Below are 20,397 nucleotides of genomic sequence, written 5' to 3'. Positions count from 1 at the left end.
ATTTTATAAATCTCATTCTGATATATCCCTGATGCAGGGACATGTGACTTTAATTTGAAAAAATCATGACAGCTCATATAAATCTAATTCCTCTTCAATGATTTGGACTTAACAGGATGACTATTCTTTTTATTTCCATTTTTTTATGAGTCCATGGTATATAAAAATATTCAAGGAAAATAACTTCCTATAATTTTTCTCATTTCATTACTTGTGGAAGAAGAGAACTTTTTTTTTATTGATTTTCTGATGTAAGGGAATCTTTTGGTCAAAATCATAAAAGCTTGGTTCTGGACTGCAATTTAAATTTCTTTACTATAGTGATTTTCTATGTCTTATGTTTTTTTTTGGTGAGGAATACTGGCCCTGAGCTAACATCCATGCCCATATTCCTCTATTTTGTACGTGGGACTGATGAGCAGTGCATAGGTCCGTACCCGGGATCCGAACTCGTGAACCCTGGGCTGCTGAAGTGGAGCGCGTGAACTTAACCACTATGCGGGCCCTGTGTCTATCTTTTAAAAAAGTTTATGCTCTTGAAAACAAATATGAGCTTTGAGATTTCAGAGTCTTAATGCACTCTAAATCCTACACTGTAAGGCAGTTTGGATGAAATTAACACTAGGCAAGTGGGAAAACCAAGTGGTTGCACAATGATTCTGGCACACCGTGGACATTTAAATGTGTGAATGAATGGCTACCCACTCTCAGGTTAACAAGAGGAGACTGGGCGTTTTCTCTGCAGGTTGGAGTAGCTAGTATGTTTCAAAAGTGGAAGAGGAACACGATTAGCTTTTCTTTTTTTGGTTGGGGGGAAGAACACCCTAGCCTCACCATCAGGATGAACTATAGTAGGAAATGATTGGGAGATGTGTTAGGGGTTTCCTTTAGGACTCTAAGAAATGCATAGAGGCTAAAGCAGTGGGTGGGATGGAGAGGAGAGAATACATCATTTTAGAGACTTTTAGAAAGGAGCGTCTGTTAGACTTGGAAACTGGTTGGATATGAGAAATAAAAATAAGTTGAACACAACTCCCAGTTTTTTGTGTTGGACATTCGATAGGTGATGATTCTCTTCATCAAGATAGGAAATATAGGAGCAAGAACAAATTTAGGAAAAAGGTTCAACTTTGAACTTACTGTTTTTGAGGCACTTGATGAACATATGGTAAAGATTTCTAAGGGGCAGTTGGTTACTTAGGTCTGGAGTCTAGGAGGCAGTTCTTGGCTGAAAGTATAAATTTAGAAGCTAAGGGTATCTAAAATGTCAGCTCACAAGAGCAGGGACCTTGTCTGACTTGTTCACTGCTTGATTCCCAGCACCTGGCACAGTGCCCCAGAAATATGTATTTGAGAGATGTATAATTTGTGAATGGTAGTTAAAGCACAGAGAAAATATGTGAAGGGAGAAAAGAAAGGGCTTAGGAACGCCTGCATTTAAAGAGTCATTTGAAGAAGAGACACCAGCTAAAGAGATTGAACAGGGGTTCCTAGAAGGTTAGGGAAAGAACCTAAAAGATTGGTGTCATATTCTTTTTCCTCTGTTGTGAGCATCACAATTTGTGACTATACGTTTATTGTGTGTGCATGTCTCTCTCTACCGCATGACTGTAAGTTCATGAGGTATGAACCATGCCTGCTTTGTTTCACCATTATAGAAACAAGCACAATGGCTGGTGGATAATAAATCTTCAATATTGTGTAATGAATGAATATAAGTTATAGAAAGAAACAGCTTCAAAAAGAAATATGTGGTCAGCATTGTTTACATGCAGAAAAGTCAAGTAGATGAAAATTGAAAAGTATCACTTAGAAATCATTGACATTTGCCAGAGCCCTTTCCTTAGAGTACTATGTGCTAGAAACCAAATTTGGGGAGGTCAGGGAAGTAGAGACTGCTCTGAAAGAAATTAGCAAGAAGAGATGGTGACTGGAGAAGACTTGTGAGGTCAAGGAAGATGCATGTTTTTTTGCTTGAGAGACTTGATAATGTTTATGGACTGAGGGCCAAAAACTACTGAAGAAGAATCTGAAAACCTTGAAGAGAGAGGAAGATTGATGAAAGAAGGTCCCAAAACATGGGGGAAGGAATGGGACCAGGAGCACAGGAGGACAGATTAAACTTCCTTAGGAGAGAGGTCAGCTTATACTCTGAAATGGAAGACAGAGAAGATGGCACAATCATCGATATGTTTCTACTTTAGGGCAGGAGAAGGCAGAAAATTGATAGTATTCATGCCTGATGACCTCTAGTTTTTTTCTCTAAAGTGGAGGGCAGTTAAGTGCGTGCGCTCCGCTGCTGGCGGCCCGGGTTCGGATCCCAGGCGCGCACCGACGCACCGCTTCTCCGGCCATGCTGAGGCCGCGTCCCACATACAGCAACTAGAAGGATGTGCAGCTGTGACATACAACTATCTACTGGGGCTTTGGGGGGAAAAATAAATAAAATAAAATCTTTAAAGTGGAGGGCAAGGCCTTTTGATCTATGATCTAGTAGAGTTGGAGAACAATGATTCAGTGTTTAGAATGGAGGAAGGGGCTGAGCAGTGGGACATCCATTATGGATATAGTGCACTTAATTTTTCTAAACATTTTATGCCTAATTCATATGAATGACATTTGCAGCGCTCACGTGTATGATTTTAAAATTGAGAATATGAAGAATTGTATGACAAGAGCTATAAGATACAACAATTATGTGTAGGTATTATGTTAATATTTGATCTTTTCCCTTTAATTTTAGGTCCTCACACATCAGCAAATATAGGTGTTCTAAGTAGTTGCCTGGACTTAAGAACAGTAATCCCTGAAACTTCTGTATCCAGTACTGTTGCCAGCGCACAAACTATGGTAACCCAGCAGACCATTAAAACTGAATCATCCAGTACAAATGGGGCAGTTGTTAAAGATGAAACTTCACTAACAACATTCAGTACCAAATCTGAAGGTTTGAAATGTGTTTCACATACTGTATTTTGAACCATTTTTGTATATAAATTCATCAAACTTATTTGTTTTAGATGGGAATTGCATTTCATCTTGGATTGAATCATATATAAACAGATAAGGCATTTCAGTTAAAATCATTATATAATATACTTTTTGCTGCCTTTCATAAAATATTTAAATCAGCACACACTGAAATACAATCAGAATGTATCTTTCCTACAGTGAAGATATTCAGCAAATTTTTTTCCGTAGAAAAGATTAGTTCTAGACTATGGAGTAACAATTCTCCCAGCTTGATTGATTTCTGATTTTGTAACTTCTCATTTTATTCTTTAGCAATAGGAATTGTGTTTCATCTTTGGTCAACATTCTCTGAAGTTCTAGCCTAGTCATTAAACCCTTGAGACATGAATTTTGTGAATTAGTTGGAGTTAGAGGGGTCCATATTTCTAATTATTGTGGTTTTCTCCTTCTGGCTGCTTTTTGTATATTTATAAATTATATTTTATTGTAGCTGTTTGATAAGTGATTATGTAAGTCTTATCTGATGAATTGTTTAATTTTTAGTTGATGAAACATGTGCACTGCCTGCAACTAAGATCAGCCGTGTAGAGGCACATGCTGCAGTGTTGCCATTTTCTGTAAGTATTTGACCTGGAGATGATACATGTTTACAGATGGTTAAGTATGCTTTAAATGCTGAGCAACTTCAGTAGAAATTTATGAAAAGATTCTTGGGTGTCTTCTATTAATGATTTGACATAGATTGAGAAATGAAGGGTTGAATAGGAGAATGTTCACAGTCTGATGTTAAATGAAAAAAGCTGGATAAAAAATAATATATATATACCAAGGTCCCAATTTTGTTAAAAAATACACAGAATACAAAAACTCACACTCTCCCATGAGTCCACACACATCCATGCTACAATGCTAGATGACTTTCTCCAGGTTGTGGGGCCACAGATAATTCTTATTTCTTTATGCTTTCAACATTTTTCTGTAATAAAATGTGTTACTTTCATAATGAGAAATATGTGCGTGTGTACATATATATGTAAATTACATTAATGGTTTAAAGAATAAAAGGACATGTTATGGAACATATAACTTGAATGGCTCTATTGCTAGCTACTTCATAGGAGAATACCAGAATATTGCAATATTGAGTTAGACATACCTGTAAGGGTAGCCCAGTAATCTCTGACATTAGGTTGTTTTATGGGAGGCCAGAATTGGTCTGCATGGCACCAAACTTAAAATGCTGAGAATGTGCCTCACAAATATGCCAAGATTGTCTTAATTAGATAAATATAAAGATAATACATGTGTGTGTATGTGTATATACTTTTTAATTTATTTTTAAATTATCAGTCATTTCAACTGCATTGCTATGAGCAAGAGTTTTAATTTGACGTAATATTTACCTTTTAGATTCTTCAATAATTACCTATAGTTTTAGTTTTCTTTCAATCATAATTTTATGAATTTTGATTGTATATTTACCCTTCATCAGCTTTCACCTTTCCAGAATGTTAATTAAGTCCTACTGTTCTTAGATTCTTCTCAGAGAAGAATTATTAAAATGGACTTTTTTCCTCTTAAATCTATTTTGCAGTGCCTCAGCCAGAGTGGTGTTTGTTATTTTAGTTGGAGCCAGTTGTTTTATAAAAGTTGTTGAAGAGAGTTTTTACAACTTTAAAAATGAAAACAAATTTAAAGCTATTCCTTTTTTTAAACCTTAAAGACTCTAGTTATCTCACTTTGTCATGTGTGATAGCTTAAATAACAAATAATGTGAATTATAAGCATGTACCTCTGCTGTTATATATTTAAGACAGAAATAAATAACTGAAGTGCACATTTGTTTTGAGCTTCTGGAAACAGTGTCTCATTTATAAAGAAGATGGCTTAAAAAGGTTAGTTCCAGGGATAAGTATAATTCACTTATCACTAAAAGTAGCTTAAGGTAGAGAAAGTTTATTTGTCTTAAAGCAAGGTAAAAAATGTAAAACTGTTTGATTTGCTCCTCTTTAGTATATACTAAAGTATATTCAAATTGCATTTTAGTTTTGAACATCTTTTCTCCTTTTAGGTTTGGAGAATCACAGGTATTTCAAGTGCAAAGATCACTGAATTTCTGCTAGTTGTTTTTGAATCTAGAAATAAGCCAGCTTGGAATGAATTTTTTCTTATTAGCTCCTTTTGGAGCAAGTTGTAATGTCACACTAAAGGGATTATATTTTCTGAGAGAGTCTCTGAAATGACAATGTTCTATAAAACAGCTGGCATTTTAACATATCACTGATTGGAAAGCATGCTAACTCCAGCCAGGTTGATAGTACAGAGCTACTGACTTGGAGAATGCCTGTCACTCCCTATGTTTGAATTGGCATCCCTGTTTCACTGTCAGTTGACCTAATCTGTTAAGAGTTTATTTACTTATGAGCTGTTAATGTTGTAGTGTTTACCCATATACCTACTTGTAGATCACTGCATGGATTTATTAAATCTTGACATTTTGTATATGCTCAATAAGAGTCTTCATAAATTTTTCTTTCTCTGAAATTAGAAAGAAACTCCTTCAAATCCAGTGGCCACAATGAAAGCAGGAGAACGACAGTGGTGTGATGTAGGAATTTTTAAAAATAATACAGCTTTGGTGAGCCAGTTTTATTTGCTGCCAAAAGGGAAGCAAAGCATCTCAAAGGTAGCTATTGATATATTTTCTACACTGTGAGTTATAACCTCAAGAATGAGATTTTTTTTGTATAACCCTGATTCAGGTCACTTGAATGAGTGAAATTGGGATCTGTTCACAATCTATAATTGAGAGTTCTATATACCTAGTTATCTTGTATTCTTTTTTAAGGCTCTTTTTATAGAATATATCACAGGCAGGTCCTTTAAAAAATCTTATACAACCACTAGGCTGAATTTTGAGTCATAAATAATAGTCTGGCCAGTATAGATAAGGATTTCTTGAAATATCTCTAATTTTGTTACCTGGTGTGTTTAGAGAATGGAACATTTTTTCTTACCGAGAACTTTTTTTTTCTTGATTTCACAATTAGAAAAATTTAAAAGCCCCTGTAGGCCATTGAACATAATCTAATTTTTCCTTAATTCTGAAGCCCCTTATAGAGGACCTCATATATATAAATGAGACATTAACCCTCTGAGAATTATGAAATAGATAAAGCTCCAAAGCATATTGAACTAATTTTTTTCTGCAATAGAGAATTTCAGAGAGGGAATTGCCAAGGAAATAGATATTCAGTTTGAATCTCCCAAAGATCTGCACAAATGGAGAATATAACATTTATCATTATATTTTAGTTTCTCTAATATTGCTTCTGGTGTCCCTGTTTTTCATATTGAATTCTTCCAAATCTTGGTAAAAATAGAAATCCTGGTTAATAATTTGTTAGTATTATGCCTAATGAAATTTCTCTTTAGTTTGATTATATATATAAGGAAATATCCGTATCTAAGGGCCCAGTAGCTACCGTTTTTTCCCAAAAGAAAGAAGAACATAAAATTTGGAGCCAGTAAACCTGGATTTGAATCATTCATTTCACTGCTCAACATTGTGACCTTGGATAAGTCGCTTTAACCTCTCTGAGACTTAGTTTGGGAGAATATGTAATATCTGCTCCAATATTAATTTTAAAATTAAATTAATTTTAAAATGCTCTATACTACATGCTAGTCACTCCTTTTCTGTCAGGCTTGCTAGCCTATGTCCAAAGGGTGTTGTTCCTGGCTAGTCTATTTGGCAGTAAGTCTTCTGAGATTTCTACTCCAAGTTAAGTTTATATGGAGATGGGATAGTTGTTACTTTGTTTATAATGGTTGTGAATTTTTTTCTACCTTCATACTCTTCATGTGCAGAATACCCTTACATTTCTTTTTAAAATCAGTGATTCTCAACTGGAAAGGGCACTTTTCTTCTGGATAAGAATCACCAATTTATGGGCTTACTTGCTTTTGTATTGGAGGATTCATTCCATGTGTGAAAGAGGGAAATAAGTAATGTGAACTAGAACCTTATAATGTAATTCATTCTTTAAAAGTTTTGTTGTTTAATGAAAAAATAATTAATTGCACCTTTTCTTTGACTTTTGCATATATTACATTTTAGATAGGAAATGCAGACGTACCTGACTACAGTTTACTTAAGAAACAAGATCTTGCTCCAGGCACAGGATACAGATTCAGGGTTGCTGCCATCAATGGTTGTGGAATCGGCCCTTTCAGCAAAATCAGTGAATTTAAAACTTGTATTCCTGGTTTTCCTGGAGCTCCTTCTGCAGTCAGAATTTCAAAGGTGAGACGTCAGCTTCAAGACTTGGTGATTTAAATTATTGAAACTTTGTACGTGAAGTAAAACTGTGAGTTTCGAGATTCTTGTTAGTGTCTGATGAAATGAGAGATCTGTAAAAGGGGTGAATTAAAAGTTAAAAAATATTTCTTGCTAATCACTCTTGATATTTTTAAGGACCAGATTTCAAGCAGAATTACAGCATCCAAATTACAGAAAGTCAGGGAAATCTGTATGCTTCTTAATATTAATTTTGTTCTTATTATGCAAACAAAGAGTTTGTGCTAGAGAATTTTAATAGAACACGTGAAATTGAATTATATTTTATCCTAAGGACCTGTGTCTCCTTAGAGAAGTAAAGGTCTGCTTTCAGGTAAGAAAAATCCCTTTCTTAGCATAGTACAGGCAGACATCTAAGCCTAGTTATGTTTTTGAAAAGTGGGCATAAATTAAATATTATAGATTCAATGAAGGTAGATTTTTAACAATCAACAATAAAAGTTCTAACATCTAATGTAATTGCTTTAGCGGAAAGCAGTATTTTGTGTTCTAAAGATAGATTCAACATAATAAATGATATTAGAGAAAACTTCAGAACCTTTACCTGTTTTTTTTTTTTCCCGTCTCTTCAAGAATGTTGAGGGTATCCATCTTTCCTGGGAACCTCCAACTTCACCTTCTGGAAATATTTTGGAATATTCAGCCTACTTGGCTATCCGCACAGCACAAATTCAAGATAATCCAAGTCAACTTGTGTTTATGAGGATTTATTGCGGTCTTAAGACTTCATGTATAGTAACTGCTGGGCAACTTGCAAATGCACATATTGATTATACATCCAGGCCTGCCATTGTGTTCAGGATATCAGCAAAGAATGAAAAGGGATATGGACCAGCTACACAAGTTCGATGGCTTCAAGGTAACAATAAAAAAGCACCTTTAAATTGAATTTTTTTTTTACTGAAGCTATTGTGATGATTATTTATTAGTAACTGGTTATGAAGATTTGTCATTTAAAAGAGTGTTCTCTGACTGTATTTCTGGCAGTTATGAGTTTGAGTTTGTAAATTGTTCTTAAAATGTATTTGCTCAATTCTAGATCCAAATAAAAATAGAAAAGAAGCAAAGACTCTCTGAAAATTAGTATATGGATTCTTCCTTAAAGTTATAGCTCTTTTATAAAGGAAAATAGTAAAATTAAGATAAAAACTAGAAGGCTTTATTACTCCAATATCTTTTATAAAGGCCATGTAACTCAGTCATCCTAGAGTTATTGAGATGATTCTAGTAACTGGCTGTTGTACACTGTGCAGTCTTATATGGTAAATGTTCTCTACACATTGTAAAGGCCCTGTCTTTGAGTTCTCCCTCTCACTTTATTCTATATGAGCAGTGGTCCTCTAACAGTTGTCTTCTACTGGATAATATTTGTGATACTGATTTTAGTAGCCGTTTGATTCATTTCTTTGTTTACCTACAATTAGCACAGAGCTTAAATTAAAAAAGAAAGAGGCAAGTTCAGAAATTCTGCTTTAGAATTTCTATTATTTTCCAAGAATCATGGCAAAATACAAAAAGAATAATGGGTTTTCTTGATTCAGACCAGGCTGATATATTGGAATGTATTTTTGGCCAAAGCACTTAACTTATCTGGCCCTCAGTTTCCTCATTAATAGATGAGAGAGTTAAAAGAATTTACCTTTAAGGTCCCTTTCAGCACTGAAATTCTGTATTTTCATCAGAAGTGAAGTGTATCCCTGAACATTTTCATATCTGTCTTAATGACTCTAACTTTGCTTTTGCTGAGATTAAAATGTTCATAATTTAAAATCCAGAATTCAAGTATGTCCTCCTTATTGCAGAAAGAAAGAAGCACCTTAACAGGACACAGGTTTTGAAATAATGTTTTAAGCATTTGTAAGATTTTTGTAAATGCTCTAAATGTTTTATTTTTGCATTGTTTTTACCTCGAAATTGTATAAACTTTTTTACAACTGAAATATAAGCATTAGACAGCTTACTCAGGTTCCATTACAACCTTAAAGATGCAGATAGGCATTATAGATATTCTGCTACAGGTAACTTGTTTTAAACCTTTTAGGAATTTCATAGTTCCACTGCCTATTCAAATCTGGAATGAATATACAGAGCAATAATTGCAGAAAAGATATTTCAAACTAAGAGCTGCGGTAACTGCAGGGGCACAAGTCTGTCTTTTTACACCATGTAACCTTATGCCAGTTTAGGTTGACTGAGTAGCTATGTCCTCAAACTTCATGTATAATACTCCCAGCAAAGATGGATTTAATTGTGCAGAATTGATATATATGTATGTTCCAGTTACTAATTTAAAGTGTATAGAATATTTTAATATATAATTTTTGTAAAGAACTGGGGTTTTTATACTACAGTATTTGTAATTAATGTGTCTCACGAATTAAGTTTCTCTTGAAGAAAATATGCAAACTGTTAGACACGTCATGGGTGATTTCCAAACTCTAAAGGTAAAATAAATGCACTACTATGGTGTTGTTAGAATACCTTTTTTGTGGCTGTATGAATCTTTCATCTTTAAATGTGTACTTTACAAACAATGTTTACAAGGAGCTTCTCTGGTTTGTTGTCCCAGCACCTCCCTTGGTGAGAGCTTCATTCTGCATTTGTTTAACTCATATGCTTTGCTTTTGGCATATGCTTGCTTTTTGCACTAGTAGAATTTTAACTTACCTCATTATGATGTTTGTAATCATTTGTATAGCTTCCATAATATGTCTGATATAGTCTAAACAAATAATAACCAAAGTTAAAATAAATGGTAAGCAGTTTTGCACACGTTCAATGCTAGGGTTTGTTGTGTATGTGTGTGTTTAGTTATAAAAAGAGTAAGAATGGAAAGTTATAGTAACTATATGTTTTAAGCCCAATTATTTTAATGATCCATTTGCTTTATTAGGAAAAGATCTGGCTTTTAACCCCTTATTCTCTGCATTAATTAACGATTTGCATCTTGAAGCACTTCTTTTAAGGACAAGGAATAAGTTGACTTTAAGCAAAGAATAGAATATTTGTTTGAATGTGTACATTTATACTATTTAGTATTTGGTTTAGTTTACTTTGCTTAAATGCCTCTAGTATTCTAGACCAGGAGGTAAATATGAACCTGTGGTTCTAAGGTATGTCTTATTTTCTAGAAAGAAAGGCAGTCTTTCTATACCAAGGGATTCGTTAAAATAACAAATGTTTTTGCTTTGAGAATTAGCCCAGATTCTGTTATTATTTTTGGCATTTGTACATTAAGCACTAGTCACATTTATCTCTCTGATAAGATTGGTGACTGAAAGATGCCACTGAGAAATCTCTGTGGCTTTGACGTTAATAGTTAATAAGAAATCTTTGAGCTGTGTGTTCATGAATAGAATGGATTAGGGTAAATAACAAGAGAAGTGCATTTAGCTTCTTATGATTTGCACATTTTCTAAGTGAAGATCCCTTTGAGTAGTAGTGGGCTATATCATGCAGATATCTTTTGTAAGATTTACAGAGTTAAATTGCTTTCTTTACTCCTCCGAGCTGAATAAGCAATTCAGATGTACAAGCCTTTGTGCCACAGTCCTCTTCCTGGACTCTGCAACTTTGGTTCGCATATATAGTAAAAATATTTTGATGTTGCATGCTCTTAGAATTATGTTTTCTGAAATATTGTATTGGCTTCATTTTAGTTTAGTAAACTGTTTTGGCAATTTAACTAGAAATAGGATATTATAAACTTGTATCTGCATTTAAAAAAAAAACAGAAATAATCTGATTGCATGTGTGAGGTCCCCCCTGCTCTATAACCCAATCACATAAATATTATCATCTGTAAGAAGGTGAAACTTGATCCATTATTTCAAAGACTTGTAGACTAGCAAAGATTTGTTCTGGTTAGAGATATGGTCTACTATTACTGAAGATATTTTTATTTTTAAAAATTGCAGCACTTGTAGCATACAAATCATTTGTACCATTGGATATGAAGAGATTATTAGTATTTAAAATTATTGTAGTCATCTGATCATAAATGAAATAGTTTGCAAAATAGACTTGGTCTTTGACCATTTAAGGTATAACTGACAGTTATGTTTTCCAAGACTGATTTTAGGCAGTTTTATGTATTGTGTACCAATGATATGTAAAATAAAGCACCTTTTCTACCATAAGCAATTACAGGTGTTATTTATTTTGAACTACATGAAAGAAAAATTAATGATGGTAGAGTAAATCTGTAGAAATGTTGATTTTATATCATTGGCTTAAAATAATATAGGCAGTCTCATAAAGAATGGATTGTGTCTGAAAACTTGTTTTTAAATTAGTGGGTTGTGTTTGGGAGTCATTTTCTTATAGAAATGTAAAGCCTGTCTAACCCTTACTGTGGCTGAACTCATTCCTTTGAAAGTAAAAAGGCAAATGGCTCCAAGAAGCAGTCTCAACTTGTTGTCACCTCTTTTTTGTCTTCTATTTACTCTTAATTTTTTTTTCTTTATGCTTTTCACCCATTTTAATTCACAGTAGCCAGGCTTCTATCCTGCTACTTCATCAAAATGGCTCTAGCAAAGGTCAGAGATAACTTCCCAGTTCCCAAATCCAGTGTATTCTTTCGTTGTATTTAATCTAGTCATTTGAAACTTGTAACCGCTGCCTTGACACCTGCGCGTTTTCGTGGTCTCTGTGACCCCACGCTCTCTACCTTTCTTGTGTGCCTCCTCCTGCCTGCAGTCCTGTTTCCACTCCCGCCTGGCTCTGTTCCGTTTCTCAAGATTCAGGTCAAATGTTGCCAACCTGATGAGGCTTTCCTGACATACTCCATTTCCAGGTAGCTTCGACCCCTTCTTCTTGTGCCTCCACTGTCCTTTGTTAAATCTTCTGTCATGGCAGCCTAAAAACTTTGTGCCCTGACTCATTAGCATTGTTCCTCTCCCTCTGCCAGGTGGTAGGTCTTTGAGGCAGAGACTGGGTCTTTATATCTCTTCCATGTCAGCCATTTAGCTGGTACTTAACTATTTCAGTAAATGGTTAAAGAAAATGGTCTCCTTTCATCTCGCCATACTCTCATTCCCACCTTTCAAATTGGGGTCAAATTGGGAGGGAGGCTTTGACAGGGAAAGAGATTTTAGCAGATTTACTAAGCCTCTGGAGGAAATACAAACTCAAGCTTTGTCTTAACCTACCCTGCTATTACATAGGTTCCTAAGAAAATTCTGGGATAAAGAAGGGATGTGTCACATATTTACTAGGCTAAAAGGAATTTAATGTAGGTATGTATAGATTTCAAGAGGAAGTCTTTGATCTAAAAAGATCTGAGCATTTAGTAAAATCACCTGGGCATTGCTGGATTGTGATTTTTAACATTAGATGATCAAGAAAATGAGCTAAAAATATTTCCAGAGTTAATCTTTCTGGTTTCCGTATAGAAAAGCCATAGGCAATTGTGTAACATTAGAAAAAACTCCCTACCTATTTAAGCACAGGGAGCTGCTGGAAGACACGGAACACCAGCATTAGAACCACACTGGATTCTGCTGCATATCAAGTCAGGTCACTGTTGTCACCTCCGAGCTTATAAGATAAAGGATTCTTACACTCCTGGAAAACAAGATGACATTGGCACACCTTCCTTCCATGTTTCCCAGTTATAGTTGGGAGTCCCTATACTAATCTATTTCTATAACTCAGGAAAAGTTTTTGTTTTTTTATCATGCCTGGAAAAACATAAACTACAACATTCTGGGGAGGAACAATAAATTCTGTAAACTGAATGAAGAAAGAAAAGGCTATAAAATCCAAGGATACCAGCCTCCTTGTTCAAAATAGATTTCTATATTTTTTAGTATCCATTTGCTTCTTTCTTGTCCTCTGCAGAACTAAAATAAGGAAAATGTCCACTTGTGGGACTATTAATCTCAGCAAGTTCATCTGAAACTGAGTGTGAGGTTCTGTTGTTTTGTGTATTTGGTATCTTGAAGAAAGTAAATTGAGCAAGGGCCTGGTACTTAAAGGTCATCAAATCTGCAATCTGACTGCCACTCCTGCCACTACCTCAAATTGAAGAGTCTTGAGAATACAGAGTTACGAAGCCTTTGGCCTCGGATAGAAAGAAGACTAGGAAGTCACAGGTATGAGGCTGTGGATGCAACAGAAGGATTCCCTGTTTCCCTATTTGATTTTGCTGGTTCAAGAAAAAGTCTTTGCAGAGTACTCAAAGATGTCAGGGTGTTTACATATAACCCCTGAAAATAAAAGTACCAAAAAGTATGAATTGGTGGCATATCAGATATGAAAGGTATAACAGAGAAGGAAATGGCCCCCCATCCTACCTACTTCCCCTTCCTGGTCTCCTTATCACCCAGAGACAAGAAGCTAAAGGATACATCATTCCTTAGCTTGAGAAGTGAGGAAGGCACAAAGAGAACTCTTTGGGTCTGAGCATATACAGGTTAAAAATAAAAGGTAACAGCTGGTATTTGTTTCTGAACATAGAGTAACTCTGTCCACTAGTAAATCATGGTCCAACAAATGTCCAGCTCTGACCAAAAGGATTATCCATTCCTCTTCCTATCTGAGGAGATACAGTAGAAGTTACCTAAGAACTTGAGAAAGGTTCCCTCCTAATTTCTGTTTCCTGTTGGAGAGGGAGGAAAAAGCTACAGGTATAATAAATACCATCCAGTGTAACAAAGGTGTGGATGGTTCACTTATGGCAGCATGGCACGGAAGAGAATGGGCCGAGTTCTGAAGGTCCAACTGTTTGATCCAAAATCATCCTGCTATCCGTTGCACTTTAGCACCCCCTGGTGGCATTGTCCATTCCAGCTTAAATATGGGTAAGATTTTGGGTCTGGAACTATCTGGTGAGTTGGCACCCCTGTGTTAGACCCAGCTGGGGAGATTGGACCTGGAGAACACACTTTCTCCTTCCCTATTTCCTGGGCATGGGTTGCCAGCCATTTGCTGCCGGGCCTAGTCTACCACTTGCACCAACTCCCTAACCCAAGATGATAACTTTAGCCTGCCCTGTTACGGTAGAGGGGATGGAGCAAATGTTTCAAGACCTATTTTTTTTTTTCAAATTTAAAATCGTATACCAAAATTTATAGCTAATTCCCTGAATCAGGAGAAATTGCACCTTAAGTATGTCTTGTTTAATCAGCAAAATGGCACTGCTGGAGGTGACCTTGGCAGACATGATTGCAAAATTATGATGGCATTTGTGTGACCATGCTGGCACCTGTTATTGATCAATGTGGAGAGACAGTCAATAGCCACCATGCACTTTCTGTATGTACTTAACACATAAATGCATTGTTAGGAGAATGTGCCAAAGGGAATTTTTCCTTTTGAAAGTCAACAGAATTTAGTAAACAGGCAGTGTCTTTGTCAGTTTATTTTGGTATTTGCATCACCTATCAGTTCATTCTTTGCTTTATACAAATAATTATACCCAGTGAACAAAGTAACCCGTTAACCAGAATCATGCCAGTGACTCTGAGGCAATTTGGCAGAGCAGTCCTATCAAACTGCCACCTCGTTGGATCCTGACCCTACGGGAACCTAGGTCACTTCTGTGAGGAATAGCCCATACTCATTCCTTTCTTCATATTATCTTGTGCTTTTTCCCTACCCGTTACAATAATTGGCTGATTTGCAGTGCACAGCAGTGGCTGAAACACGGGGAGATGTTCCTTCTCTTTGTTGATCATGTATTACATAACCTTCTTTTTTCTTTTAAAATATTTGTTGTGAAATAAATAAAATGATCATGCATATGCCCAACTTTCAGCTTAAGAACTATAACATTCTCAGAAGCCTAGAATCCCCCATTTTCCTCTCTCCTCACACACCACGAGGTAAACATTAATCTGGATTTTTTAATAATTCTCATGTTTTTATTTGTGGTTTTACCATCTATGTATGTATCCCTGATAATATGTTGTTTAGATTTACCTGTTTTTGAGCTTTTGTGTAAGTAGTATCATGCTGTAAGTACTCTTCTGTGACTTCTTTCTGACATTGTTTTTGAGATTCCCATCCATGTTTATGCATGTAACCGTATTTCATTTGTTTTCACTGCTGTATAGTATTCCATTATGTGACTGTATCACAGTTTATTTATCTGTTCTTCTGTTCACGGAGATTTGGATTGTTTTCAGTTTTTGGCTATTATGCATGATGCTGCTATGAACATTCTGCCAATTACAATGTAAGCTCCGTGTGGGCAGGGATTTTGTGTGATTTGTCTGATTTGTCTGTTTAGATATTCACAATGTCTAGAACAATGCCTGGCACATGGTAGATGCTCGGTAAATATTTGGGGAATGAATGAATTCTTGTACATGTCTCCTGGTGCACATGTACAAGAGCTGCTCTAGGGTAGTTGTTTTCAAAGTGTGAGGCCTTTTCAGGGGGTCTGAGGACAAAACTATTTTCATAAGAATACTAAGATACTATTTGTCCTTTTCAGTCTCGTTTTTCACGAGTTTTAAATATTTCTCAGATATATGATGACATCATCACTCTGACAGCTAACTCTGACAGCTAATCAAGTATGTACTCGTGTAATTTTGTGTTTTGAAAATGTCTGTTTTAATTTCTAATATAGTAAATATTGATAAACATAACCCACGTGAACAACAGCAATTTGATGTCCTCAGTAATTTTTAAGGATGTAAAGAAGTTCTGAGACCAAAAATTTGAGAACTGCTCTAAGAAGCGGGTTTTATTTGGTCAAGCTGAACTGTTGTCTAAAGCATCTGTACCAATTTCCACTCCACTGGCAGTGGTGGAGTGTCATTGCTCCACATCTTAGCAAACACTTGGTCTTGATTGTCTTTTATATTTGCCAGTTGGATGCCTATTATATGGTGTCTTACTGTGGGTTAAATTTGCATTTCCCTGATTACTAATAATATTGAGCATTTTAAAAATATATATAAACGTGTTTCCTCTTCTGTGAAATACCTATTCATGTGTTTTGCCCATTTTTCTATCGAGTATGTGTCTTTTTTTCATTGATTCATATTATTTCTTTATGTATTCTGGATGCCAATCCTTTGTCAGTTAAACATGTTGCCTATATCTTCTCCCAGTTTGTGTATTATCTTTTGTAATTGTATTGAATCTGTTGGTCAGCTTGGAGAAAATTGATATCTTTTCAATAATGGGTCTTCCTAGCCAAAAACATTGTGTATCTCTCCATTTATTTGGTCTTCTTTTAATATCTCTCAATAAACTTTGATAATTTTTCTCCAGGCCTTCATGTCTTATATTAGATTTCTTCCTAGGAGTTTTATATTTTTTAATGCTGTGGTAAGTTTTTTAAAAATTACTTTCTGTTCTAACTGGTTGTTGCTGATTATGGATATATTGTTACTATGTGCTGATTTTGGATCCAGCAATCATGCTAAAGTTTTATTAGTTCTAATAATGGATCTAGATGTCCTTTTGAATTTTTTATATAATCATATCATCTGCAAATAGTGGCAGTTTTCTTCTTTTCTGATCCTTATACCTTTTTAAAAAATTTTTTCTACATTTCTACACCAGCTAGGACCTGTAGTACAGTGTTGAAAAGAACTGATAATGAACATCCTTGTCATAGCCCCAGTTTAAAGAGAATGCTTTCAACATATCAGTTCAGTATGTTTGTTTTTTTCCATAAATGGCCTTTATCAAGTTAAGGAGATTCTCTTCTATTTCTAGTTTGCTAATAGTTATATTATGAATGGATGTTGAATTTTATTGAATGCTTTTTTTCTCATCTATTTAAATGGTGCAATTGTTTTCTCTTTTAATGTCAATGTATTAAATTATGGTAGTTGACTTTTTAATATTGAACCAACCTTTAATTCCTAAGATAAATCCAAGTTGGTTATTGTGTGTACGTGTGTGTGTGTGTGTGTGTGTGTGTGTGTGTGTATGTGTGTTTTAATACATTGCTGGACTCAATTTGCCAATATTTTGTTTAGGATTTTTGTTCCTATGTTCATGAGTGAAATCAGCCTATAATACTCCTTTCACGTCCTGTCATTGCCTGGTTTTGGTATCAAGGTTATACTAGCCTCGTGAAATGAGTTTTTCAATTGTCTAGAAGAGTTTAAGATCGGAACTTGTCTTTAAAGCCATTTGGTCATGAAGAGAAGATTTTAACTATTGATTCCATTTCTTTAAAGGTTATAGGGTCATTAGGATTTTATATTATTCTTGAGTCAGTTTTACTTAATAAATTTTTCTAAGGATTTCATTTCATCTTAGTTTAAATTTTTTTTGATATTGTTATCCATATTATCTTTGTATCTTTTTAGTTTTCCACAACATCTTTAGTTATGAACTTTTTTCATTCCTATTTGTTTGTACCTTCTCATTTTTTTCTTGGTCAATCCTTCCAGAGATTTGACTATTTAACCCATTAGTTATTTTATTTTATTTTATTATTTTTATTTATTTATTTATTTATTTGGTGAGGAAGACCAGCCCTGAGCTAACATCTGATGCCAATCCTCCTCTTTTTTGCTGAGGAAGATTGGCCCTGGGCTAACATCCGTGCCCATCTTCCTCTACTTTATATGGGATGCCGCCGCAGCATGGCTTGATAAGCGGAACGTCGGTCCATGCCTGGGATCTGAACCTGCAAATCCCAGGGCACCAAAGCGGAGCACACACACTTAATCACTTGCGCCACTGGGCCGGCTCCCCCATTAGTTATTTTAAAAGTATATTTCCAAATGCCAGGGGTGTTACAGTTGTCTTAATCTTTATTTCTAATGTCATTTCCCTAGAGAATATGAGCTGTAAGATTTGTTTTCTGAAATTTGAGACTAGCTTTATGATTTATTCTGTGATCAGTTTTTATACATACTCCATGTATACTTGAAAAGAGTGTGTATTCCCTAGTTGTCCATTAGATCAAAACTTATTAGTAGTGCTGTGCAGATCTTTTCTTTACTGATTTAGCTTATACTTGATTTATTTCCTGAAGAGTCTCAAGATCTCATTATGATAGATTCCTCAGTTTCTCTTGAAGTTGTATTTGCTTTCTTTTTCTTTTGGCTTTATGATTAGATGCATACTAATTTAGAATTTTTTTAATCTTCCCTGGTGAGTTGAACCAGGGAAGATTATAATTATGTAGTGACTCTATCTCCGCATGCTGTTGCCTTCATTTTGTTGCTGTTGTTACTATAGCAATATTTTGGTTAGTCTTTATCTGAATATCTTAGATCTTTCTTTGGCCTTATATTTTGAGTTTGCAGAAGACACACTTAAAAGATAAGGCCAAAGACAATCTGTCTTTTTAACTGGATAGTGTAGTACATTTATATTTATTGTGATTACAAATATAAGTTGGATTTATTTCTAGGTCCTCATCATAAACTATGTCTTTTTTTTTGTCCACTCCCTTCTTGCCTTGTCTTTCATTTTTTATTTTCTTACCCTTTTTTTCCCCTCCTCTATTTGTTGGGTTTTTATTTTCAATTATTATATTTTTCTCTTATGAGTTCTATTTGGTTTTAAATCTTTGTTCTCTGTGTAATCTTTTGCTTCTTATTCATATCTTCCATGCTTCTATTCCTTTACACATCATTAATTTTTCCTGTGTTGATACCAATATCGAGTCTTTGTGGGTGCTTCTACTATTGTATAAACTGTTGTTTTCCACTCATGGTGCAATTTTCCCTTCAGTTTTTTGATATTTTCAACTTATTTTCCTTGGAAAATGGGATTTTAAGTATGAACAGAAATTGAGATCTTTGAGAGAATTTGCTCTGCCAGACACCAAGGAGCTACTAACCTAAGACTACTTTAAATTATTAGCTTGAAGCTTCCGTGATTTCAGATCACAAACCTTGAGGGCTGGCCTGTGATCATGAATTTGACGGTGGTGATGATTTATCCCCCTCCACACAGCACCAAAATTGAGACAGGCAAGGTTCCTTGCTGCCCACTTCTCTGTGGTGGCCTTACCAGACTCCAGCCTAGGGGAGCCTTAGGCTTTCTGTCCAGTCCCCTCTCTCCTGCTGGTTCAATAGAACCCTCAGGGCAAAAGCAGCCTTCGGTGCTGGCTTACCTCACAGGTTTCCTATTTTCACTTCATATTTGGAGTTTTGCAGATAACTTACTTTCATGTCAACTCAATGATAAATTTTAAAAGACATTTAATATTACTTTACATTGTTTCTTTTATTTTATTCAGCATTTGGTTTTGTAAACCAGGAATTATTGAGGGTATCTAGACTGTCTTACTCTTGGAAATGAAGTCTAAATTAAAATGTGTGCTTTTTGCCCTTGATATGAGTAGGAAACATGGTAATTTATAGTCTATACAGAATTATAGGATGCCTAGTTCTCTCCTTTGCACCATCCTGCAAGAAAGCACTCTTATGGTATGGGGACTGCTACTTGCAAGGTTGGAAATGTACAGCAAGAAACCTTTTTTTTTTGTTATACTCTTCCTCCAGAGTAAGGAATGGCTGTTAGCCCAAATATTACTCCTTTGTGTTGTTTGATTAGTGATTGCTTTGGTCTGAAAAAAGGATTTGGACTTGGTTTCTTATAAACCTAACATTGGGGATTATATAGGCATGAAAGAGCCTTCTTGGGATACTTGTTCTGGCTGAAAGGCACTGTCTGTTATGACTTGTCTTTGCCCAGCAACTTGTTTTCAACCAATTATCCAGTTTTTAAGGTTCAGAAATATCTTTCATTCAGATATACTCTGAAATTGAGCCCTGGAAAACAGGTGCAAAAGAAAGGCACAAACCTTACTGTTTGCTCCCAAGGACACTCAAGAAAGACCTAAATTATACCTTAAAGAGGCGAGAGTTTATGCTGCAGTGTCAGAATTTTTTCATCTTATATATTTTTGTGGAAGATGGAGAAATTACCTATCAACTTGTAATTTCCTCCCCTAAAACTAGTATGTGGCCATTCTGTTTCTACAGAAAGAGCCAGCACATATTTTACTGACTTTACTTGGCACATTTGCTGGCGTTAACCTTGGCAAAGGAGTTTTTGTAATACATTGACTTGCACAGGTATCTATTTAATATGCAGTGCAAAAGGAAGCTGTCTCCCGAGTAAGGTCAGGG

General features: G+C 35.3%; 1 protein-coding gene across 1 annotated transcript in view; it reads left to right on the top strand.

Moving 5' to 3' along the window:
* The window catches only part of HCFC2 (host cell factor C2), a 41,884-nt gene extending 26,861 nt beyond the window's left edge, over positions 1 to 15,023 (top strand). Inside the window, exons 11-15 of the mRNA XM_058568539.1 lie at positions 2,744 to 2,947; positions 3,517 to 3,590; positions 5,522 to 5,659; positions 7,094 to 7,279; positions 7,907 to 15,023. Of these exons, the coding sequence (XP_058424522.1) occupies positions 2,744 to 2,947; positions 3,517 to 3,590; positions 5,522 to 5,659; positions 7,094 to 7,279; positions 7,907 to 8,221 (917 nt within the window). The 3' untranslated portion in view covers positions 8,222 to 15,023. The remainder of the gene's footprint in view (positions 1 to 2,743; positions 2,948 to 3,516; positions 3,591 to 5,521; positions 5,660 to 7,093; positions 7,280 to 7,906) is intronic.
* The last annotated feature ends 5,374 nt before the right edge of the window (positions 15,024 to 20,397 follow it).

The sequence above is a fragment of the Diceros bicornis genome, chromosome 25 (assembly GCF_020826845.1).
Source record: "Diceros bicornis minor isolate mBicDic1 chromosome 25, mDicBic1.mat.cur, whole genome shotgun sequence".
In the NCBI taxonomy this organism is placed as follows: domain Eukaryota; kingdom Metazoa; phylum Chordata; class Mammalia; order Perissodactyla; family Rhinocerotidae; genus Diceros; species Diceros bicornis.
This window is presented reverse-complemented; position numbering and strand designations above follow the sequence as displayed.